General features: G+C 41.6%; 1 protein-coding gene across 3 annotated transcripts in view; it reads right to left on the bottom strand.

Moving 5' to 3' along the window:
* The window catches only part of RORA (RAR related orphan receptor A), a 535,368-nt gene extending 518,133 nt beyond the window's left edge, over positions 1-17,235 (bottom strand). For 2 of the 3 annotated variants that reach the window (XM_074966161.1, XM_074966158.1), the window contains exon 1: positions 16,946-17,213. In XM_074966161.1, coding sequence (XP_074822262.1) covers positions 16,946-17,117 — 172 coding nt within the window. In that variant the 5' untranslated portion in view covers positions 17,118-17,213. Of the gene's footprint in view, positions 1-16,945 lie in introns of all 3 variants that reach the window. The other variant, XM_074966162.1, reaches the window with a different exon arrangement.
* Between the last annotated feature and the right edge of the window lie 8,955 nt (positions 17,236-26,190).

The raw sequence follows: 26,190 nt of genomic DNA, 5'->3' as shown, positions 1-26,190 counted from the left end.
GCATTGCTCCTGGACCATAAAAACAGCCTTTTATTTTAATCTGCTTAACACTCTGTGGGAAAGGGCCTCTAATTTCCGAGCACTGTGATAAGACAAATAATTCATATAAAACGTTAGCACAATATCTACAGTGAAAGCATTTAGTCAGAGCTCATTGGAAACAATGGGGTGCTGGAGCAAAGCTATAAGAAGCATGTATTTGAGACCTCATCATGCATTAAAGCACATACTGTTGCACTTCAGAGTAAAGACAAGGTCATCATTTACAAAATGAGAGCTGTGCAGAGGCAATGGATCAATAGATTTTTTTTTTTTTAATATAGATGCTTCAGCTTCTCCAGTTCCCTCTGCTTCCCCAGTCAATCCAGTGCCATCTCCATTCCCCAGTCCTCTATGCCAGGGGTTCTAAACCTCTCTCTTTCTGAGCCCTCCCCCTCCCCCTCCCCCCCAACTTGCTAGAAAAAGTCCACGGCCCAGCTGTGCTACAACCACTGTTTTTTCTGCATATAAAAGCCAGGGCCGGTGTTAGGGGGTGGTAAGGAGGGCAACTGCCCAGGGCCCCACACCGCATAGTGGGCACCATGAAGCTAACTTGCTCAGGCTTTGGCTTCAGCCCCAGGTAATGAGGCTTAGGTGCCCGGGCTGCAGTCCCACGATGTCTGATTTGTGTCCATTTATTCTTTTACGTAGAGACTGTCTGGTTTGGCCAATGTACATGGCAGAGGGACATTGCTGGCACATATGACATTAGTAGATGTGCAGGTGAATGAGTCTGATGGTGTGGCTCATGAGGTTGGGTCCTCTGATGGTGTCGCTAGAGTAGATATGGGGACAGAGTAGGCAACGGGGTTTGTTACAGGGATTTGTTCCTGGGTTAGTGTTTCTGTGGTGTGGTGTCTAGTTGCTGGTATTTGCTTCAGGTTGGGGGGCGTCTATAAGCAAGCTCTGGCCTGTCTCAGATATCAGGAATGGTAACATAAAAAACCAGTCGGAGAACACTTCAATCTCCCTGGACAGTCTATAACAGATTTAAAAAGTAGCCATACTTCAACAAAAAAACTTCAAAAACAGACTTCAAATAGAAACGGCAGAGCTACAATTCATTTGCAAATTTAACACCATTGATTTGGGTTTGAATAGGGACTGGGAGTGGCTGGCTCACTACAAAAGCAATTTTCCTTCTCTTGGTATTGACAGCTCCTCATCTATTATTGGGAGTGGACCACATCCACCCTGATTGAATTGGCCCTGTCAACACTGGTTCTCCACTTGTAAAGTAACTCCCTTCTCTTCATGTGTCAGTATATTTATGCCTGCATCTGTAATATTCACTCCATGCATCTGAAGAAGTGGGTTTTTTTTACCGATGAAAGCTTCTGCCCAAATAAATCAGTTAGTCTTTAAGGTGCCATGGACTCCTCATTGTTTTTCCAGTCTAAATAGTTGGTTGTGAAGGTCCCATTAGGGTAATGGGCCATTAGGAAAAACAACAGGCCTTAGGAAAAGCTTATCCCCTTCTTGGTGATCATTCCTGTGGGCAGTTTGGCCAGTCCGTAAGCAAAGGCTGCTATGACTCTCCAAGGGCACATGACCAGCTCACCTGACTCTGGACTCCATTTTGAGGGTCTGTGTTTTTCCACAAGCTGGTCTGGGAACTGAGTTTGGAACAAAGGATTCCCGCCGTGTGCTAATGCTATATAAGGCAGGGAGTGACATCACTGGTTGTTCTTCACTCCCCCACAACTGAGTACCTAGGAGAAGCTCCAAGAGAGAAGGACTTGGAAGAGGGGTGGGGATCCTGCAAACCAAGTGCAGCTTGTGCCTTGAGAATCTGCAAGCCTGCTTGTATCATTAGTAGGGCTATCGATTAATCACAGCTAACTCACATTAATTTTTATTGTAATTAATTTTTGAGTTAATCGTGATTAACCACACTGTTAAACAATAGAATACCAATTGAAATTTATTAAATAGTTTGGATGTTTTTCTACATTTTCATATATATTGTATTCTGTGTTGTAACTGAAATCAAAGTGTATAATTTTTTATTACAAATATTTGCACTGTAAAAATGATAAGAAATACTATTTTTCAATTCACCTCATACAAGTACTCTAGTGCAATCTCTTTATCATGAAAGTGCAACTTAAAAATGTAGATTTTTTTATTGTTACATAACTGCACTCAAAAACAAAACTATGTAAAACTTTAGAGCCTACAAGTCCACTCAGTCCTACTTCTCATTCAGCCAATTGCTAAGACAAAAAAGTTTGTTTACATTTATGGGAGATAATGCTGCTCACTTCTTATTTACAATGTCACCAGAAAGTGAAAATAGGCATTCGCATGGCACTTTTGTAGCTGGCATTGCAAGGTATTTACATGCCAGATATGGTATACATTCATATGCTCCTTCATGCTTCGGCCACCATTCCAGAAGACATGCTTCCATGTGGATGACGCTCGTTAAAAAAATAATGCGTTAATTAAATTTGTGACTGAACTCCTTGGGGGAGAATTGTATGTCTCCGGCTCTGTTTTACCCGCATTCTGCCATATATTTCATGTTGTAGCAGTCTCGGATGATGACTCAGCACATGTTGTTCATTTTAAGAACACTTTCACTTCAGATCTGACAAAACGCGAAGAAGGTACCAATGTGAGATTACTAATGATAACTACAGCACTCGACCCAAGGTCTGAAGTGCCCTCCAAAATCTGAGAGGGACGAGGTGTGGAGCAAGCTTTCAGAAATCTTAAAAAAGCAACACTCTAGTGCAGAAACTACAGAACCTGAACCACCAAAAAAGAACATCAACCTTCTGCTGGTGGCATCTGACTGAGATAATGAAAATGAACATGCGTTAGTCCACACCGCTTTGGATTGTTTTCGGGCAGAACCAGTCATCAGCATGGACGCATGTCCTCTGGAATGGTGGCTGAAGAATGAAGGGACATATGAATCTTTAGCACATCTGACACGTAAATATCTTGTGATGCTGACTACAACAGTGCCATGAGAACACCTGTTCTCACTTCCAGGTGACAACATAAACAAGAAGCGGGCAGCATTATCTCCTGCAAATTGTAACCAAACTTCTTTGTCTGAGCGATTGGCTGAACAAGAAGTAAGACTGAGTGGACTTACAGGCTCTAAAATTTTACATTGTTTTATTTTTGAATTCAGGGTTTTTGTTTTTTGGGTTTTTTTACATAATTATGCATAATTCTATAATTGTAAGTTCAACTTTCATGATAAAGAGATTGCACTACAGTCCTTGTATTAGGTGAATTGAAAAATACTATTTCTATTTTTTTATAGTGCAATTATTTGTAATCAAAAATATATATAAAGTGAGCACTGTACACTGATTGAAATCAATATATTTTAAAATGTAGAAACATCCAAAAATATTTAAATAAATAGTATTCTATTATTAACAATATGATTAATCACACAATACAATTTTTTAAAATCACACAATTAATCATGATTAATTTTTTTAATCGCTTGACAGCCCTAACCACCAGTCAGGGTGAGAGGTTGTTAATTCAAATCCTATCCTTCTAGTATGTTAAGCTTAGTTTGTGTTTTTGTTTATTTACTAGGTAATCTGCTTTGATTTGTTTACTATTACTTAAAATCTGTCTTTTGTAGTTCATAAACTTGTTTTATGCTTCATCTTAACCAATAAATTTGTAGTGAAGTGCTTGGGAATCTTAGCTCAAGGGGCAGGGACTGTTGCATTTCCTCTCCACATTGAGGGAGGGGCAAACTCTACAAGCTTACATTTTACAAATACCTGTGCAGTGCAAGATGGTACAATTCTGGGTTTATACTCCAGAGGTGGGGGGTGCATGCCCAGGGAGCTGGGAAATTGGCTGCTGTCTGCTGGTTGCACTCAGGTAGCCCAGTTTGGGTGAGTGACAGCACCTGCTGTAGTGTTGGATGAGAACATGGCCTGGGTGAGGCTGGTTGTGTCCCCAAACCTAGTTGTGTGTCTCAAGGTGGGCGCAGTGGTTCCCACAGCTCCCAGACTGCACTCCAGGGGTGACAATCTGTCACACACTGCTCTATACTCTTAGCTTCCTTTGGGCCTTTTCAATACCCTCTCTTGGGTGTCCTGGCTTCTCCAATACCATCCCATGGTTTCCCACAATCACTCCATTGCTCTCTCATGGTTCCCTTGCCCATAACCCAAGTTTTCCTACTGCTGGCTGTTCTAATCCTCTCTCAGCCTTTCAAACGCCTCCAGAGTGCCCTGTCTCAAAGGTCTGCCAGGACTGCCACAGGTGGAGACAAGCAGCTCCGCAAATATTTTCTAAGCATCTTTCAGAGGTGCCAGGAAGGCTTGCACATGCCCCTACCCAGCAACTGACCACCCTTTATCTAAGTCCCTGAAGACATTCTAGTTCTGCAGCCTCTGCTGAGAAAAGAGGGAGGTGGCACGATAGTCAGGGGGAGTGGCAGCAACCGAAACATCCAAGGCAAACCACTCTTGCAGTTTCAAGCTTGGCAGAGAAGGATAAGAGATGAGTTGGGAGATGTAAGCCAACCTGCCCGCCTCTGACACACTTAAGGCTACAGCTGAGAGATGCAATTAAGACAATCTAAGCCCCAGCATAGACAGCCATATACTGCCAATATAGGTAGAGTTCTTCCACCAACCTAGCTACTACCTCTTGAAGAGGTGGATTTACTATAGCAATGGAAAAAAAGCCTTCCACGGCTGTAGTGAGTGTCAGCACAAAGCGGTGTAACCGCAGCGCTGCTAGTGTAGACATAGGCAAAGACAGAGAAGCCTGTCAGAGCGGCAAAATGCATCAGTTTCAATTAAAGTAAGCAAATTCTGACAGCCCATATGCTGAGCTGTTCATCTGGGTCTGCCTGGTATCTTTACATCTCCTTCACACTATTGCAATGAGCTTCCCCTCCCCAACCAGTTGGGCTGCAGACAAATGTGGTTTGACAGAGAAGCTAGAGGAATGGAAACTGAAACTAAGTGTTCTTTTTGGGAGTGGAGCAGCCTATCGCCGCACCGATCCAATGGAGGAAGGCTTTGCTGTGTAAGGGTTCTGCCTGCATTTGGTTGGATATTTTGACAATGGGATCATGCCTCGTTCCTACAGATTAACAGTGTTATAACACTGTTATTCACCTTATCTAGGATATCCTTGAGACACTGCTCAGTCGGATATGGTCCTTTTAGTGGGAAGTTATATGGTCAAAAGCATGAACAACTGCAAATAGCTCAAAAACTAGAGACAAACATTTTTTAAAAGATGCAGAGTATGTAATCATACACATGAGTTTGGAAAAAATAGATCTTTAGAAATAACCCACCCACCCAAAAAAACGAAAGAGATAAAGCAGAAGCGTTTTGTCAGGTTCTATCCTCATTGAGAACTGTGGGTGCACATGCCAGGGCAGAATTAAGCCCTCCAGGCCAAAACCTGATGTATGGAGCAAACACTGCACAAGCAAGCTTCGCTCCATGCGGGAAATTCTGGAGGACCAGAACCCAGCTGACAGGTTTGTCTCAGCAGTCAAGTCATTCATGGGGCAATTTTGTATGGAGCCTGCTTCCCTTTGCTGCCTCCTACACAGCGTTTCAAGCTAATGGAGCCATGAAATGGACAGATTCACTGGCCATGCCCCCAACCTGCCTGCAAACCCTCCTTGTGTGTTTGAGCTCACAGCACCATTAGGGAACTCTGCTCCACGGCGCACACAATCCGAGTGGGTGCAGAATCCCTCTGTTCTCTCTGCAGCCTGTCCCTCCAGTCAGAAAACAGAAACAGCCTTTCTTCTACCTTCTTGCAGCAAAGGGGACAGGACTTCCCTGAAACAAAAAACTGGCCAATACTCAAATACTGTAGCATAAATAGTGTTACACAAACACAATTCAGGTTCTACATCCTGTACCATAACACAATACTCCTAAAGGAGGGGACGTCTTCCATCTCCAGCACCAGAGGCACAGTGCTATCAGGGAGGCAGTATTATGGCATGATAACAGTAGGTCCTTCAAAGTAGTTACAAATCCGTGAAATAAAATACAATCCACCTGTTATCCAAACACTTGTTCATGTTACTAAAAAGCTTGATATTTTCCCAAAATTACTTCACAGTGTGATTCTTAACTAGTAGTAGACCTCAGCCTCTATCCTGCAAACATCAATGGACATGCTTAACTTTACACATTGTGAGTGGTGCCACTGACTTCAGTGGGGCAACTCACAGTGCATGAAGTTAAGCATGTGCTTAAGGATCTGCAGTATTGAAACCCTAGTTAGGAATGTAAAACACTCCCAATCTAGAATCCAAAATTTGTTTTCATGTTGGTACTGCATGACCAATTACTAACCAGAAACTGCACACTGATTTTCCATGGAAGTAAGGTTAATACAGTTAAGGAAGTACACTGCGATTTCAAATATGAAATAAAATGCCACCACAGACACAGTAATAAAAATCAAGAGGACCTTTAATAGAACATTTTCAAATATTTTTTAAAATTATCCATTGCTTATAAACAGGCTCCTAGAAGTATTAAAATAACATCTCTTCTGCTGTTTGTTTTGTACTTTCCTAATGGTCAGCCAATTACTTGGAAAAAGAGAGAGAGAGAGTATTTAACAGAGTCTGAAATTACTGTGCGTTTTTTTCATTTACAATTTTTCTGTATATCAGCTACAGGGAACAGCCACGGAAATAGTTGCTACATTTGTTTTTAGCTAGATCCAACATAAATTATTGTCTCGTATTATTTATTGTCTCAGCACACTGTGGTTTAACATCAGATGTTAAAAATCTAGAGTCCATTCATTACCAGATTAGAAATTTTAAAAAGATAACTTTTTGGTCGTACATTACTTTCAAGGGCAACTATCTGCAACTTCCATAATCACACTGCAACTGACTAACGAAACTCTTATCTAAAAATTGTGCATCTAAAATATTATGCGTGGAGAGAAGACTTCCTGGTACACCCCATTTTCTTTGGGATTGGTTTCATTTTATTTTTTAATATACACAGGATTTAGAGTATGTTTTGTGCTGACAGATTTATGACTTCCAGAAAAGTATTAACAAAAGTTGTGTATTAGCTTGTCTTAGCAAATGTCGAGTCTTTCTTTCAAAGGCATAGTTAAAATCATCTCTCTCTGTCCTTACTTACAGTAGTACTTGGCAATCACAGGTGCACAACTGACATGGACTATTTTGCCAAACAAAGTCTATCAGTCTGCAAGTTCCATATGAATAGCCACTGTTTTCCATTTATAGGTGATCACGAAGGAAAAATCTCAATTTAAAATACTCTCACACTCATATGACGGGGGCAGGAGGGAGGGTGGAATCCTGCAACCTGTGTTTCACAAGCCGTGGCCTTGATTTTATTCTTGACTGTATATCACAGACCTCGTACCAGTGTCAAAGCAGTCAAGTAAAACTCCATTAATACATAATTTAATTTTCCCCACCATGTCCACAATTGTATGTGTGTTTCAGCAACCTGTTTATACGTTACTTCACAGGTACACAGAAAAACTGCCCTCTAAATGCTGCCAAATCTTAATTTCCATTGGATAGGTAGGTGATGGTTCAGATAAAGTTGTACTCAAGCATATCCCATATACGCCACTGTATATCAGGGTTTATTTTTTCCCATTGGCTTCACACACACACACACACACACACACACACACACACACACACACACGCACTCTTTTTCCAGGTAAATTTTTTTTATGGCAACTGGTAAGTTGTAATCTATTTCATTAAGCATTTAATGCATAGTGAGATCTAAAATATCTAAAAGCATGCATCTACTAGTGATTCCCACTGTGTGTAATGACATCTACTCTGGGAAGCTATGGAGCTAGGGGCAACAGATCAGACAGTGCGCATGTACTACCTTCAAAAGCTAGCTCCACACGATCAGATGTTCATACATTATTCTTTACACAGAAACTCTCTTCCTGTGAGAATACTGCTGTATACTGCAAATTCTGACCTTCCCTGGGAAATGCAAATTAGAGAAAATCGGTGCTTACTGCTCAAACCCGTTTATGTTCTTACATTTTAACTGTATTTCCATTATTAGATATATTATATATTAGATGCCTCCAACACGTTTGAGTGGGCATGGAATTAAAGTGCATAAACATACAGTCAATTAATATAAAATATCCCACAACTTGTACAAAATAAAACATTTTGAAAACAGCAGCACTGTAGTTTTTCATTCCTGGATCACCACATCTCATGTACCTATGTGTGGTAAACGCATAGTACAACTAATATCAATAAAACCTTTAACAAGATTTAATTTGATTCTACAAGGGAGGTTATCATAATCCAACTCTGCTTTCTCACCTTCTGCTAGCAATTTCTCTCAGCTCCAGTTCAGCCACTAACTTTGTTCTCCATCACACCATCTATTCATGCTGCTGTAATACCAGCTCAAACACTGTTTGTAACAGCAGAGCAATTCATCAGAAGTTGCCAGTTTCATAGTGTGCTGCTTTAGAAGTGAATGGAAATTGTTAGATTAAATTACAAATGAAAGACTCTGCAGTAGGGCACCATTACTGGATCATTTATGTACATTTGGTTGAGCGTGAATTTTAACTGTTGTCCCTTAAACGCTGAAGCTTCTGTCCATGTGATTATTTGGGGGCGGGGGGAGGGAGCTTATGTGAGAAGTGGAAATTAAGTAGGTTGGGTAACAGCCATACACTTTCCCCATACCCCAAAAAGAAAAAATCACATTGCTTTATCAACAACACATGCTTCATGACAAGCTTCTTAAAGCCTCTGGTAATACCAGGGCATTTGGTATCATGCTTTGTAACACATTATTAAAGAAAGTAACTTTTTATAGAAATCTGTTTAATAAAGCAATGAAAGCAGGACCTGCAGACATACCACCTCCAGCTTCAGTTTTGTCAGATCTCAAAACCCAGTGAGGCTTGGGGTTGCTCAGTGAATGAATGCAGACATATCCAACGAAGCTTATATAACTAGTAGTCATGATTTAGTAGACAGCACTCTTCCATCTGTGACAGCACTGATTACTGATGTTAGAGTGTACTGTGCTGCTGGAAGTTGTGTCTTTCTGGTGAGATGTAATAGCAAATACAGTCATGGAAGATTGCTAAGACTTCTTCCACAGGAATACAACAGTCCATCCCAGCGTTCTGACTGGGTAACTACATTCTATCTATCTATCTAAACTCTCTCAGTGTGATGGTATTCTTCACTTGCTGTCCTGTCCTGTCCTATCTGTGCTATTACACAGCTGTCAAATTCCACACAAGAAGTGACTGGATTTCAACAACAGTTTAAGTTGTTTCTGATAGCAGTACAGTGTTTAAAAGTACCTGAGGATCCTTCCAAAGGAAAGATGCTATTAGGACAGGAATAATTATGAGATTTTAACTGTGGTAACACAAGCACATACAAATAGCAACTTCATAAAGACGACGTACTTTACATATGTAACTCCTATTGACATGCACCACTACCTACTGTTATGAGTTTATCAGCACAGACCAATAACAGGTATGCTGAAGTGCTCAACTGAAGTTCGTAGACAGAGAGAGCAGTGCTCAGTGTGGCAGTTCAGATCTCACAAAAGTTCATGCCAACCTCCTCTTCACTTTCAGTTAGGGAGAGAGGACAACCAGTATTAAAACAAACCCAAAAAATAAAAATGTGAAATTTGGTGAGAATTTGCAAGTTTCACCCATCAGAACTTTGTGAAACTGAATTTTCACTCAAAACTGGTTCCACGCTAAGTTGAAAAATGCATTAACTTTCTGAAGATATAGGGCTAAGCTTTGAATTTATGTAGTTTTGGGGAAAATTAAGGTTTCACAGAGCTTGGTTAGGGAGACTGTTACATTCCAACATCATTTACAAATCCCTCTTCTAATGACTCTTTCTTGTCCCTGGATCAAGTAATTCTGCCATGACACTGCATCAGCTATTGCAATATACCACCATTATGAGTAGAGACACCTGCATCACGGAGCAGTCTTTATGAATTTGAAACTCTAACAGCACTGCAAGCTAGGTTTCTAGAACAGAATTCAGCCATATCTGGCAGTCCTGTCATGCTTCCTCGCAACCCAGCTGGATCCTCATATATCCACTGGATTGAAGGGATGGCCTGCAATTGCTCCTCACTGCCATCAGCAGCAGCAGTTCCCCTAGATCCAAAGAGAGGAAGAGGAGGAGGAGGAGTCATCAGCAAAAAGGTGGCAGTGGCAGCAGCTGGCAAGGACAGAAGGCAAAGGAAGAGACAGAATACTGGCCACAGATTCTTCCACCCAGATACCCTCTTCAGATAGACAGACACCTGCAACTACCCACATAGCTTGGGACCCAGTGTCCCGCACCCACAAGCGGTCACCTGCACCCGCCCATCCCAGACACATCAGCAACCTTACCACCTTTCAGACACCCCAGCATCCCTAGCCCCCCAACTATCATACACCCCCACTGCCAGGTCCATGCACTAATGCCACTACTTCTCCCCACCCCACACACCCTGCCCCAGTCAATCAGGGACTTCTGTCATTCATGAGAAATGTCACAAATGGAGCTACACACAACTTGGCAGCTGTCAGGTTGACAGGTGTGGTTTCTCTGCTGAGCTTGAATTTCTTATAGGTGACAAAAGGAAATCTCACTTATTTATTGTCCAATTAGAAGGAGCTGGGGAGGGGAGTGGGTTAGATGGACTGATGCCTGACTAAATATTTTTAAAAGACATAAATGATGACTAAGGAGGAGGAATGGAATAGCAGGCAGTGAGAAAAATTGAGATTCAAATGAAAAAGATGAGGACAAATGGGATGAAAGATATTTTAAAACAGTATCAGGAAAACATGACAGTGTTGAAGAGTTTCCCCAAGGTAAATGGTGAAAGCCCCATCATTTGAGAAATTTGAAACAACCTCTAAAACACGACTGCACCACATTAAAATGTACCATATTAAAGTATTTTCAACATATCCAAAATTTACTTCAGTCTATGTTACTTAAAAAAAAAAAAAAAAAAGTGAAGCAGCAGCAGAAAGTTCACACCCCAAACAGGCAGCTAAGATTACAATGTTTTCTAACCAAGCAACATTTTGAATTATCTAAATTTCCACCCCTTTTTTGGTGAAATACACAGCACCTGGGTCTGAACTTGCCAAAATAATCACTTAAAATATACCTAATGAACTTAAAAAATACAAAGTGATTTTAGGAATTTTATTTCAAAAAGAAACAGTGTTTCCCTTCCTTTTTTCCATTTCAATTGTGTTCAAAATGCAATATACGTATGGTCTTTTAAACCCAGTCCTTAATACAGTCAGCACCAAGCCTAACAAAGAAAAATGTATTTTTTTTAAAAAAAACTAGTACTTAGAACAATTATTTTATAATTATTTTAAACTGAAAGACATTTATTCTATTATATAGGTTATGCATAGGGCAGTTACCCAACAAAATTAGCAAACAATATTAAAGCTAACTGAAACTTTTAAATTAATTATGTGTGCTGAACTTGGTGGTACCAGTCTGTCTTTCTTTCTCAAACATATTAAATCTATCGTTTATCAACATTTTAATGAACATATTTTAATGAATTTTAATATTTTTCCACAGAGTACTTTTACTTCCCAGTTTTTTGGACCCATTATCTTACAAACTTAAATAACTCAAAATACTCAATCTTAAATATTGATGATGAAATCATTTTAAGGTTAATTTTAGACATTATAAAACCTTAGGGCTAGATTCTTCTCTTCATTGCAGTCGGGTAAATCTGGACTAAATCCATTAACCTCAAGGGAGTTACTCCACATTTCTCCAAGGCCAAATTTCCTTACAGTAGGAAACAAACAGTAGAAAAATCAGACAACTTTCAACAGCCAAAACTGTCCTGCCACTCAAATACAGTTCTATAACCTGAGCTATAATAGTCATATTGCCAATTAATCGCCATTTCCAAATGTGTTCTTCACTGGTTTACAGAGCTACAGAGATACTTTTCAAGTCAATAAAATAAAAAGACTAAGTTATGGTTTTATTGCAACAAGGGAACAGGACTATTCCTGAGAAAACAATGCAAAAGTGGTATTATTGCTCTTATTCTACAAAAGGTTTAAAACTAAATGATTGGGGTTTTCTTTCAGATGCTTCATAGTACATCTCATTTACCCAACAGGCAAATCTATAGTCCTAATTCAGAAGCAGTGCTTCCAGAACAGCACTCAGTGTGATAAAAGTGTTCTGGAAATTTAAAGAAAATACTCAAAACTTGAAAACGCAAAGATCACGCACTAAACTGACAAATTTTGTTAGATCACAAATACTCTGTTTAGAACATCTGAAATATTTGCTAAGTGTGCAACTGCAGATGGAGATGTGGAATAAAGGGCTGATGCCACTATTCATTGATGTTATAATCAAATTACTCACAGCACAGGGCAAAAAATTAAATAAAATAAAAATCAGGAAATAATTAGTTTCAACTGGTGACAACAAAGACCCAAGTCCCAGCAAGGGATTGGGAAATGCAAGCAGACACTCAATTCATCAGAAAGACTTCAGGAAACCGTCTCCTATGTGCATGTAGCTTTCTGATCACCCCCACAAAACATTTAATATAATGTCCTCCAACAAGATGAATGCTGCCTTTAAAATGTTCAACTTTCCTAACAAGATACCTGAAAAATGCATTGGGGAACATGAATAGGAAATTTTACTAAACAATTTCTGTCTCTTCTCTCAACTGAGGGAGAACTTCTTTTTCCCATTTACTGACAATGCAAAAAAACAGAGTAATGGCCCGGAAAAGAAAAAACAACATTTTGCTTTCTAGTCCTCGCTCTGATAGACAGGGGAGAAACTGCAGGACAGTATAACACAAACCCCTCAGCAAAAACTACTGCAGCTGACTGACATGCTATTGATGACAGAAGGTGAGAAAAAAGCCTAGAGAACAAGAACTTGGCTCCTGAGATTTGGACAACTGATGTTTCAGATTTAAAAAAATGAAAATGCAACATTTAAGCTTTGATGGGATAACAGAGAGCCCAGTCCAACATTTGTTTTTTTTTTTTTCAAATATGTTCATTTTTAGGAGGAGGTAATAACACTGAGAGTCATACGCTGTGGTGTGTGGAGCACTTCCTGCTGATCCACAAACAGCTGGCTGGTCACATGATTCTGGCTTCTCCTTGTTTCCAGATGTTCAATAATTCATATATATTATATATACTCTCCCAATATTACTTAACCATGTAAGCAACGGCCGTAGGTGCCTTAGGAATATTCTATGACTGCAGATGAAAGTGGAAGTGGTATATGCAATTGTGACTAGGGTGTGCAAAGTAGTCAATGAAGTCAATGCATGCTATGAAGACATCTGAGAACATCTGTACAGTAATTAAACATGTATGGATTAGGGTTTAACCTAATGGAAAACTGTAAATCTACTGCCCTTACGTTAAAATAAACAACTAGAGTAGGTGACAACATCTTTATTTGGAAATATCAGGCTTTTTATCTGACTGTTGGCCACTTTTTTCAACCTAGTGTGTCATTATTCTTCCACACTACTCTATACCATTACTCAATACCACCAGTCCACAGGTGATCTCTCTCTCACTCACACACACACTTATTAAAAGCATTTGCAAAACAAGCAGTATTATATATCCAAAAGCACAAGAATTAATTGTTATAATAAAGACCAACCTGTTAGAACAAAAGTAAAAATACCCACCCATTAGCAAAATTAAAAATAAAATAAAGCTATTTAGGGATCTGACACACCAGATATATAAGTGGTATCAGATACAGTATTTCAGATGTTACAGTAATTAAAGCTGCAGTTAAGCATCTAACCTCTCATCATCTTTTTTTTCCCCCCAAGAGTCATCCACTACACTTTTCTTCAATTCTTTATTTTCCTCAAATTCCCTGCTAAGAACAGCTAGTTTAGCTGCACAGCCCTGGGTACAGGTTTGCAATGGTAGCAGCTACTAAAATAGATGATACAGAAGAAATATTTCCAGTGTTTTAACTTTATTGATTTAAAAATCAAGGAATGCTTTTCTGGGTACCAATTCTGCAAACTGACCTGCATGTGTGTCTGGATGTGCCTGCATGGAGCACATTGCAGGATAACAACCTAAGAGATTAGTTGATGTGCTGAACATGTACATGAACACATTATTTGGCATTTACCTGTGTTACAGGGCTATTCTTTTCACCTGTACTCATACATGTGGTATTCATGCATTGCGAGGTCACCCCAATGTCAAGAAAATTTCCATATACTATATATTCCCTTTATATGAAAAAAGCATAAAATCAACCTCAGGAATCTTTCAATAAATAAATAAATCACAAATTGGGGGGGCTCAATTTCACCCAATATCTCCATCTAGGTCCTGCTTTCAAACAGGCTAAAAATGTTAATTACAATTCTCTGGTATTTTCTTGCAAAGTTACAGACCTTCACCTTTTAAATATTAGAAAGGCATAATCACTTAGTGTATAGGTCAATTTATTTTCAACACTGTAATCTATGCAACATTAATCCTGAATGCCGGCTCTAATTTTCTTACTGTTTGCAATCTAGGAGCAGATTTGTATTTCCTACCAATCCCATTACATCATCCCTAAACCCAAGACATTTTCCTACTTTAAATCATTCCTATCCCTACCCCCACCCCTACAAGGCACAAACAATTATTGTCCATAAAAAGCATACACTCTCTCAGATATTCAAGACAGAATTTCCAGGAGCTTTTGCTTTTGCATTGCTGCATGGATGCCTCCATCACTGACCTTCGTTTTTTCATTCAGATTGTTACATAACCTAGTGCTTGCGTGCAGTGTGTGTGTGTGTGTGTTTAACCCCCCCCCCCCCATTTAATGCTACACAAGGGGGAGGAGGGACATATGGGTCAGCAGGTTAGCGGTAGCAAAGCCTAAACGATTCAGGATCACGAGCAGATCACCCCCATCCTCAGAAATATTGCCTTCTCCTCTTTTTATACATAAATACCTTACTAGTAGTCCATTACATAATTTATAAGGTCTAAAAGTTACAACGTCGCAAAACTAGTCTGAAGGTTGCCATCCCCCTCTTCCCACCCCTCTAAAAATCCCCATGTGCCAGCAATGACAATTAAAGCAGATTGAAACATATAGACTAACAACCACAAACTACGGCCGCTTTGAAAACATTCAGAAAACTCCTTAGCATTATTAAGGAAATTTTCTCTCGTGGTTCTGATTAACCTTGTTACATAATCGGCTTGCATTCCAAATCCACTGTCTCAAGCTCTAAATATATTCTTTGCAGCCAAAAGCTTTCTGCACACAAAAACCTTCCCCATCCTCCCGTCTTCTCCAGAGCCAGCTCTTCCTCGCCTCCCCCTCTCTCCTGCATTTGCATAACTGCGCGGTCATTATTCGGAAATTGCCTCTAATTAAATGTTTCAGCGTGTGTCATCTTGCTGGCTTTTACTGTACTCGGATTCCCTGAGTGGGAAGCTGCCTGGAAAGGGGGGCGTGGCCAAAATGGGAAAAATACTGTAAAACACAAGCCAACACATGATCAGCCATATTCCAAACAACAACAACAAAAATCACACACTCCGGGAGGAAGCAGGTTTTTCCCCGCACCACCAGTAAATGTTCCCCGACTCCCTGCAATCAGCCGGCAGCTGGCACAGGACCCCGGAGCCATGCGAGGACTGTGTGAGCCAGCCTGGCTGTCATTTCTTTAACTGATCAGTATATGTATTTTTATTTAGTTAGTTTCCACCCATCACCCAATGATCCTACCGACTCAGTTCCCCCTCGATGATAGCAGCGATTTATAAATTATTGACAGCGGGAATTAAAGCGGCATCTTTGTCCCTCTCGCTTTTTGTTTTTTCACAACCCTACATATATTTAAAACCCATCGACCTTAACCGCTCCTGTGCAGTGGAAAAAGAGGGGCAGCGGGTCTCTCCCTCCCTCTACAGCAGCAAACAGCTAGCATACAATGCTGCTGAAAGACAGTTACTTTCAGTAAAAGTGGGCAGGTAATGCTATAAACAACGCCGAACTTAAACTGGCCAGCACACGTTTCTCGCTGACCCATACTATTAAACATGCGGTTTGTATCATGAGAATGCTTAGATCATCATTAAACCAGCAATTAAAGGCTTTTTTAAAAATTTGTCTGCAATATTTTGTGACGGGGAGGGGGGTGGAGGAAAATCCACGAGATCAGGAAGATCCTTCTCTGCAAAGTTGTGCACCTTCAAGAAACGCCAGGAGATCAGCAACTTTTGGGACGGGTTTTTTTTTTTTAAACACACCGAAGAAACAAATTAAAAAACACAGCATGCAAAAGAGTGGAGCAGTCAATCGCAGATCAGCAACCTCCCAATTAAAAAGCGAGATCACATAAAACTCCCCCATTCCCAACAACAAACCTCAGCACGTCAGAGAAGAAACTGTCAAAAGCAGAGAGACAAGGAAAGGGTGGGGGAGAAGGACACTGCAGCTTTAAAAGTTTCTTTCCTTGAATTCTAATGATCCTGCTGGGGGCTGATTTGTGTTTTAAGAATGTAATTCCAGGGGCATAGTTCCCATCTGAGTTTTGCAGGCGAGAAACTGGGAAATGGGAAAGCACCGAGCAGCTCCCTCTCTCTTTCAATATTTTTCCTCGAGTCTGTCCCTCCTCCTGCAGCAATTAAAAGGAGCTGTAAAAGTTTGCCAGGTTGCATGGAGTGGGGAGTTGCTATTTTGTACCCGGCTCCCAATAAATCCCCCGGTGGCTTAATTGCTGCATCTCGCCCTTCTCTCCTACCCCGCTCTCTCTATTCCCACCCTCCCTATCCCAGCGCTCCCCCCTTCCCCAAGTCTCCCTACCTCTGCTGCCGCCGCCGCTGGAGTAGCTCTGCCTGCGGACTGGAGCCGGCGCTTCGCTTTTCCGGGCAGGCTCCAGGTTGACTGGGGTGTCCGTGGCGCCGGCGGCCGGCTCGGAGACGCTGCTGCCCGGCTCGGTGGCGGCTGGATCGGGGGCTGCCGGAGCGGACTCCATGTTTTTCCCGCTGTAGATGGCTTGGAGATGGCGAGCTCCTGCACTCCCTCTATCTTCTGTTTGCAGCGCGACTCTATGGTCGGCGGCAGCGGGGAGAGCGCGAGTCGGAGCCGGATGGGAGGCGAGCGCGCCGGGCTGTGACCACAGGCAGCGCTAGCGAGAGCCCCGCGTCCCCCCGCCTTCACCGCCACGCGCGGCGCGGGCTGCCCAGCCCCGGCATGGGGGGCGGGGGGCTCCCGCTGCACAGCCGGCGGGGACACGCCCAGGCACGGCCGAGGCACCCGGCTGGTGGGTCAGGGAGCGGGCTTGGTACCACGCGTGTCCCGCCCCCACAGGGCTCGGCCAGGAGTGGCCCCCAGCAAAGCCCCCGCCACCCCCAGGGGTTCAGGGCTGAGGCAGTAGCGGGGTTGAGTGGGACAGGGGAGGGGAAACCCAGCGCTGGGCATGGTGCCTCCCAGCTGCCTTCCTCGGCAGGGCCTGAGCAGGAATTGCCTCCCCTGAGACTTAGGTCCCCAGCTCCCTGCCAGAAGGGCATGAGGGGAGGCTGCAGCAGCTGCCCGGCGGCCGGGGGGGTGGGAATGAAGTCCAATCACTACACCCCCCACCCTAGTACCAGGCCCCCCACCTAGGGACACCGTCTGGGGCTCCTGAACAGGGCTGCCCGCTCTTTGTGCCCTCCCCTTTCCAGCCAGGGCCCTTGGAAGAGGAAAAGCCACCCCAACACCAGAAACTTCCTTGCCCGGAAAGGTGCTGAAGCAGCAGCAGGGTGTGCCAGGTGCTGCACAACTCATGTGAGACCCCCCCGTTTAGCAGCTCTGTCACACATCTGAACAACATGCAAAATCTCACACTGTCCCCTTCTCTCACGCACACCAGATTAAGACACTTTCCAGTGAAATACCCTTTAGCCTACTAGGGGAAGGTGCCCCCGTTTGGGAGCCAGAAGACCATGAGTTATAGTCTCATTTCTTTTAAAATATGTAAAATATATTTCTGCTGCTCTTCATAACCTTTATTACTGACCAAAGCCTCATATTCCCCATCCCAGAAAGCAGACAACTATCAATCACTCTCTTTTACAAGATAACACAAGTTTTACCAAACCACAGTGGCCAGAATTGGGAACAAAATGCACCTTGACTATGACAGAGGCAAATCTCAGCCAAACTGCCTTTCAGATGCAAAGTGACAAATCTATGTGCTTGGCTATCCTAGTTGTAAGCACTACTCCAACCACTACACCATGCCCTGCATCAGAGCCAGGAAAAGAACCCATGATTCCCATATCCAACATTCACAGTTGTCTCATATGTAGTTGTATAACATACTGTCTGCCATGTACAGCCTAAGGGCCCTGTTCACAAATTGGACAACATCCGATTCCACTTCCGGTTGTTCTTTTAGCTCACGTGTAAAATATCTTGGCTGTGGCTCTGAAGGTCCTGCTGGTTGCTGACCACCTGTGCAGCAGGGGGGAAAATAACCATATCCCACTGCAAATGTACAATTGGGCTGAACTGAGATTTTAGCATATGTTAGGAGGAGACAGAGAGCAGCATAAGATTTTGCCTTTGTGCCGGGAGAATGCATAAACTCTAGAAGGTCAGAACTTTATTTAATAACGTCACCTTTCATTGCACCGAAAGGCTACAAAGCTTTTTCACTTGCATCACCATTCTGAGACCACCTCAGCTTAGTAGGGATCAGAAGTTGTTCCTATCTAATGGATGTTTGGTGGCCCCTCTATGGTGCGAGTTTAGTGGGTTTGAGTTGCAACTTCATATGTCATGACTCTCTTTTTACTAACTGGCAGACTCAGAAGAGAAACCAAGAATTGCATAAGCCACAGAAACTGAACTACCTGTTTCTCCCACCTCCCAGATCCAGATTGAGGCCTGCTGACAAGGCAATGCATATTGGGAAGCTTGCCTTGTTCATTAAAAGAGGACTTCAGTCTTCAAGGCTGTCAAACCAATGCCTCTCACCAGCACTGGAAACAATGGAACTACATGTGAGGGTAAGGATTACGTCCATGAGTGTTTGCAGGACATGATGCTTTTAGAATACCATATACTTTCAATAATCAGGGATCTTTGTTCGTTTGTTGATTTTATATATATATATACACACACACACACACATACATGCAAACAGAGATTGAATACACATGCTATTTATGCATAAATATTTTTACATAGATATATAGATATTAAGGTCACAAGGGACCATTATAATCATCTAGTCTGACCTCCTGCACAATGCAGGCCACAGAATCTCACCCACCCACTCCTGCAATAAACCTCTCACCTATGTCTGAGCTTACTGAAGTCCTCAAATCATGGTTTAAAGACTTCATGTAGCGTTCATTTTTTCTGCTTGCAAAACAAACAAATCAAAAAGTTATTGTGTTCCTTTTATTAAGGGAGAAAAAAGAAGAGAGGCGTTGAAGGCTGTGATAGGACAATATACAGTAGGGTTTGGTTGTTGGAAAATGAGGTTTCTTCAAAAACTAAAAAATAAGGGAAAACAGACCAGAGGAGAAAGTGCTAGTGTTTGTAACAGGGATTTGAATCCGTGCATAAGAGAGATTCTCTCTTAACACCACCTATCCTCTATAATTCACGAGAAGCAAGAATCAGCTAAGGCAGGGCTAGAGCCTAAAGTAACAGCTCAAAACGCAATATCTCTTTACTGGAGTGTTTCAGGAACATCCACACAAGAAATGGACAAAGTGGCCCTGTTGCTCAGTAAAAACAGAGGACAAAGCCTCTGGAGAACCTAAATTCAGTGTCAGAGAAACAATAGCAGCAGGAGTTTCCTCACATTTTATATAATTGGGGAGAAACAACTATTATTGCAGTCAGACTATGGGGCATTATGTCAGGGGCACTGAAACAGATTATTGCTCAAATTAGCTCCCTAACTAGGCTGCTATCAAGCAGCCCTTGTCGATCTTGCAAGCTCAAGCATGGAACAAACAAGCAAGCAGCTGAGCCCACTTCACTACCGCATATACAAGGTCAGTGGAAGGCCACAGACACATACACCTCCCCTTTTCCCCAGGAACCCTTAGACACCATTTCCATGCTTCTCTGACCGATTTTGTGACTACCCAAGTGAAGTTGACTGCAACATCATCATTCTCTAGGGAAGGCTTGAGCTACAGCCAAATATCCTTAAACAAAGCAAAGACCTGAAGGAAGGAGGGCTACATTTTGAGCTGATATTGCACTGGCAAGACCAGTATTATTTCCTCAAGATTAGTGAAAGTAATTAGGAACAATAAAAAAGCCTATTTTGGGGTCCCACATAAGTCCCTCTACCAGTAGGGCCAGCAGCACTTGATTTTCAGTGATTCAAAGGAAAGGAGTGTTAGGAAAGAAGCAAAAGGTGGCAATGGGGAAAGAAAAGAAATGGATTTGAAGAGGGAGAAGAGCAGAGGTACATTATTCAAATAAATATTGGCACTACAACATTCCCCCACGCTGTCAATCCCTAAGGTCAAGTGTCTAGCCAGATTTATATATAAGGAGATAATGAGAGTTGGTCAGAAATTTCCCAATAAAACAATTGTTTTTTTCTGAAAGTGTCAATTTGCTGAAACAATCTGGCCAAATCTATTATAAATCTGATGAAACTTTAGTAAAAACACAAGCAAATTTCCATTGCCAGTCCTGGATTCCCAGCTGTCTCCACAGATTTTCTTTTGGTAATACCATGTTTCACTGTTTCCAAAACCAAAATGTTGAAGGGTCTTCAGTTCACAAGAAATTTCAAGTCAACTGGCTTTTGTCCCGATTCAGAACAAAAGCAAATTGCAAAATACCAACATTTTTGTGAACTGAAATTCCTGAGTTTCAGCCAGCTTAGGTACATTAAGTATCACTAGGCCCACAGCCAGCCTTAGACCGATGTGACTTATAGATACGGTGACCATATGTACCGTTTTGGCCAGGACATCCCTTTTTAAAACTGTGTCTTGGATGCCCTGACTTTTTTGGCAAATGTGGGCATTTGTCCCATTTTGCAAGTTGCAAGTTGCTCTGATCAGTTGACAAGAACAAATGGAACAAATGCTCACTTTTGCCCCAAAAGTGGGCTGTTCCCTTTAGGGGGGCGTGGAGAAACATTTAGGGAGGCCAGTGGCGACATGAGGCACTGGGCGGCGAGTCTCAGGCAGTCAGCCCAGGCCAGTGCGGGGCTCAGGCAATCAGCCCCAGTCCCAGGTGGCAGGGAGCTTGGGCAAGCAGCAACACCAGGTGGCTCGAGACAGCCATGTGTAGAATGGGAAGGGGGGGCTCAGGCAAGAAGTGATGCCAGGCAGCTCAGACCAGCCCCACGGGGTATCCCAATTATACTTTGGTAAATATGGTCACCCTACTTATAGAGACCCAGGTAGTTCTCCTCACCACACAACACACCACGTGCTAAGCCCCAAGCCATCACCAGTTCTCTATCTGTAGGCCTTTCAGATACTTGTGGAAATGAGCCATGGCAGAAAAATCAATTCCCTGAATGACCTGTCTCATGCTTTGTACTGAAAGCTAAATCCCTCTTCCATTTGTGGTTGTCAGGACCATGTAGGAAGCCAGGATCCTTCTGTATGGTCCATGGAACTTCTTTATACAGGTGAGATGGTGTTGCTGGCATAGAGAGGTATGCAGAGGAAGATGAGGAGAAATGTTTGGTTGGAGAAGGTGTTACATGAGTTCCTGCAGATGATATTTCCCTGTGGCCCCACTAAACCCAGGACCACCGCTGACAACTTTCTGTAATAGCATATTTCTCATAGCAAGATAAATACAAAATAAATTCGTATGCATTTTGCTTCTGATTCTGCAGATGCTATGTCAGAGAAGTTGGGACCTTTGCATAAACTATCATTCATTTTGGGAAGAAATTGTGTAATCCAAGTATCACTGCATATATTAATTATTGGAACAATGTCTGCAGAACACAGAAATGAACCCACAAATGTTGGAGCAATGCACATCCACAGTGTGAAATAATATAGGTGCTCTGTCAAGGTGGTGACATAGTAGCATAAGTGACAGAGAAGGAATAATGCACGTAGCCATCAAACACAACAGGCAGCATGTATCAGCAGCAGCTATAGTGTGCGACAGGCCAAACTGTGGCTACCAGACACTTCCTAAGGACTAAAATCATCATTTGAACAATAACTAGACAGCATCACTCTGGCCTACTGTTTATGACCCATCAATTCGCAGAACACACATTCTGAATTTGAGCCACATAACGCTACATGACTAATGCAGCCATTTAGATGCTTTAATTTTAAGGAATGCCACACTACAGTATACCCACACACCAGCGATTGCACTGTCCCACAACCCCCTTCTGTGCTCCCACTGGACTCCAATGAGATCAGGCTACAGCACAGGATGGGCTCTAGCCAGTCTCATCCGTTCCCTGCTTGGGAACTGCTCACTGGCTGCACCCTATTAGCTTCTCAGTGTGTATCAGGAGGTGGGTCTCCACAGGTTGCAAAGCCAAACAGATGGACAGGAGAGGTCTCAATGAGATGACAAGGATTTCAGGCAAGGAGTTAGATGTTGGAGATGGTGGGAGAGAGTAGTAGATATTCAGGAGACACTATTTCAGTCATTTGATGGAGGGGGACCTGTGATATGTCTTCAAATGCATCAGTTCATATGGAGCAGACTATATGAATTTCTGTTGGCAATACTAAGGATATACTCACCTTTACATAATTCCCTCTTAAAATAAGCAGTTGCATTGTGTTCAGCCATTCTTTGCTGCCATATCCTCAGGTGTATATTTTAATGATTTATATGACGTAATTGAAATTGTTTTGCTGGTTAAAGTTGGCAGTGCAATTACAATAGCAGACATGGCTTCCACATGAAATATCTGCTACCTGTCTGTACCTGAAAACAACTTTCTGTAACTTACCCAACCCACTAATCTCTAGCAAAAAGTGCTGGTTACATGTCTGGCACCCGAACATTTGGCAGTAATTAAATCAGACATTACTTTAGCAGAATTTTAAACATCTGCTCTAGGAGAAAAAACTAGAAAATAAAAAGGAGAGCAATATGAAGGGGTAGGGAGAAGCATTCTGACTAAATTACCAAAACCTTTTAATTCGTATTTATAACTATACATGCACACCCACAAATGTAACCAAATATCATTTATATAATGATGGGTGCTCTTTCCTCAGCCTCTAAATGAAGAGGAAGTGTGGTTTGCTGGCCTCAGATACAGCTTAGCAGAAGTCACTGGTCAGATTCTTTTTTGCAGTAGTCTCCTCTATGCCCTGCAAACTCACAATGTAACCCCCTAGTCTTTCTTCCACAAGCTCATTGCTTGATGAGCCACTACTTTCACTTCCCTCTCCTGCAGTTTGGATTTGGATCCTTACTGGATTCCTCATTTATTTATGTAAATGGCTGAAATAGAGAATATGTAAACCAAATTCGTTCTTTAGCACTCATCAGTATACTAGTGAGCATATTCACATTCAATATCTCCTAATGTAAAGGGTAATAGTAACAGCACCAAAGTATTTCTAACAGACCAATAGCCTTTCTCACTGAAGTAAGGGAAATGGCACAGTGATTTCTGTCTCCCACAGTTGGCCTTCTCAATACCTTTTCTTTCACTGCTGTTTTCCTGCAATTTGTTCATAAAATTACTGAATATTTTCCTGAAGGAATCTGAGCAGCTTTATGAGGTTCCATACAATTGCAGACAAGCCTCTTCCTCCCACAAAGTTGAGCTAATTGAATTGTGAAGAGCAATACAGCTTGTCATCAGACCCAAACTATCTGGTGAACCAAGTGAGGCATGGATGAGAAAATCTCCAAGGATGAATTTTTTCTCCTTAGAAGAGGGGAAAATTAAGTATTTTAATGAAGACCAGAAAAAGAGAGGCCATTTCTAAAAGATTTCAGAGATCAGACTCTATTCAAGTTTTAATTGTTATTGTTTGTTTTTAATTAAATCCCTTTCATATATCTAAATTTTAAACACAGTTTCCATTGACTAGCCATTTCCCCAAATGCAGTGTTGTTATGTAATTCAAACAGTTGGCCTACCCATTAAGTCTGAATGATAATTAGCACATTTTGTACAAAGATTTTTGCCAAATATAGTTGGACGAGCAAACTTTTGATGGTATTTAAAGCTGGGATATAGGAAAAGTAGCTGAATTGTCATAAAACAGAGTTCTTAGCATTATCTATGCATATATTGCTCAAATTGTACTGAGTGCCTATCATACGCCCATTGAGCTTTGCCAGTGATACTCCTCCTAAATATCTTATCAGAGAGTCAACGTGTTCCAAGTTATTTTTTCTTTGGGGGAGATCTTGAAAACTCAAATAGTTCAAACTCAATTGGAAAGTTGAGTTGTATTCAAAATAAGAAAAATTTTACATTGATAAACCAACAGAATGTAAAAGCAGAAAGATTAGTGTATATCTCCATCAGTATGCCTAGTCCTGCATATAATGTAAGGCTGTAAAAATGGTACTTTACATTGTATTGCTCAAGAAACAGCATACAAATATGTAATCGAGGGAATAATTTCATAGGCCATGTTGTAGTGCATCCACCTAAGGAGGCAGAGTGAAGACTAAATGCTTAGTGATAGCTTTGGTATTTCCTGAATCTAGTGCTTAACTGCACAACCTTAATATTCTCCACAGAATGTATTTGGAATTTCCTAGGCGTAAGAAAAGAAAGACTATTATAAGGAAACAACTGCACTTTTCAACCTACCTGAAGTCACAACCCTGTAGAGCTGTGGCAGAGGGGCTCTTATGGGTTCCTATTGGGGAGAGGGATGATGTTGAAGAGGCAAGCCTGCCCCCTCCTCCCTCCCAGTGAGTCCTCTCCATTAACAGTACTTTGTCTTTCAGCAAGCTTAAAACTTTAGAAATTGCGCCCCTAATGTCTGAACAAAAAAATTACACTCCCCATCAGTCTCTTCAGCACAAGCACAAAACTGAGATGTTGGGGTTTAGATTAGCATTAAAATTGAATTATGTCACAAAGACAGAGTTGAAAGCTGCAATTTTAATTTTAATTAATTTTTCAGCTTTTACATAATATCGGGCTTAATTTATTTAACGTGGTAGCTAGTAAAATATTTTTATTTGAAAATAAAAGAAGGAAGCTATCCACTGTGTGCAAAGGTAATCTAGCATGGCAAATGTTATTGAAAATATATGTCCTCCGTCTATGTAACTTTTAGAGAACTTAACATCACACAGTACAAAACCAGAGTGAGGACACAAGGTTAGAGCCAGGGAAACAGCACATAGGAAGACTGCATCTGAAACATAAAATGGAAAATCCATTCAGTCATTACATTTGCACTGGAAATAAACACATATATTCTTACTTAGTGAGATGCTAAAGTCAAGCAACCGGGCTTCGTCATTTGAGTGATCATGTGATTATTTTCGCTCTAGTTTCACACAGCTGACATGAGCTACAGTGTGCAATCAGGTCTTGTTACCAGGCTTTCAGGTAGTTGGAAAACTTTTGTGGGGTTGGGGTGGAGGATGTACTGACAATCTAACGGATCTGCAGGCAGTGCATTACCTATATAAGATAATACTGATGTCAGGGTTCCTTGTGTTTGTTACTTTTAGATGATAAATACATTGCATGCATGTTCCAAGTCTGCAGCATCAGGTAGTGCATGCATGCACGCGCGCACACACACACAAATTTGTGCTTGCAAGGAGGAAGACTCACTCATAATAGATATAATAAATTCCAGTGTGTCAAAGGTTTACAAGGCAGGAAGAGAAGGTTATTTTCTCCCATGTATAGAGATGAGTGAGAGGAGAGGAAAGTAGCTACTGACCATACATAACAGTTATAATAGTAAGAAAACAGGCAGGATTCCTGTGATTTATTTTCACCATGATGTTTTCTACATTCCTAGTGTGTAATGAAGTATCTAGTGGCTGCTTGATAGCCTACATACAAAGAGTTGGTGACTTTGGTCAAATTCCCAATAGACATATGTCCACATCATGAAAACCAGACCCCTTATTAATATTCTCAGCAT

This window comes from Natator depressus, chromosome 10 (genome assembly GCF_965152275.1).
Source record: "Natator depressus isolate rNatDep1 chromosome 10, rNatDep2.hap1, whole genome shotgun sequence".
Taxonomy (NCBI): Eukaryota; Metazoa; Chordata; order Testudines; family Cheloniidae; genus Natator; species Natator depressus.
This window is presented reverse-complemented; position numbering and strand designations above follow the sequence as displayed.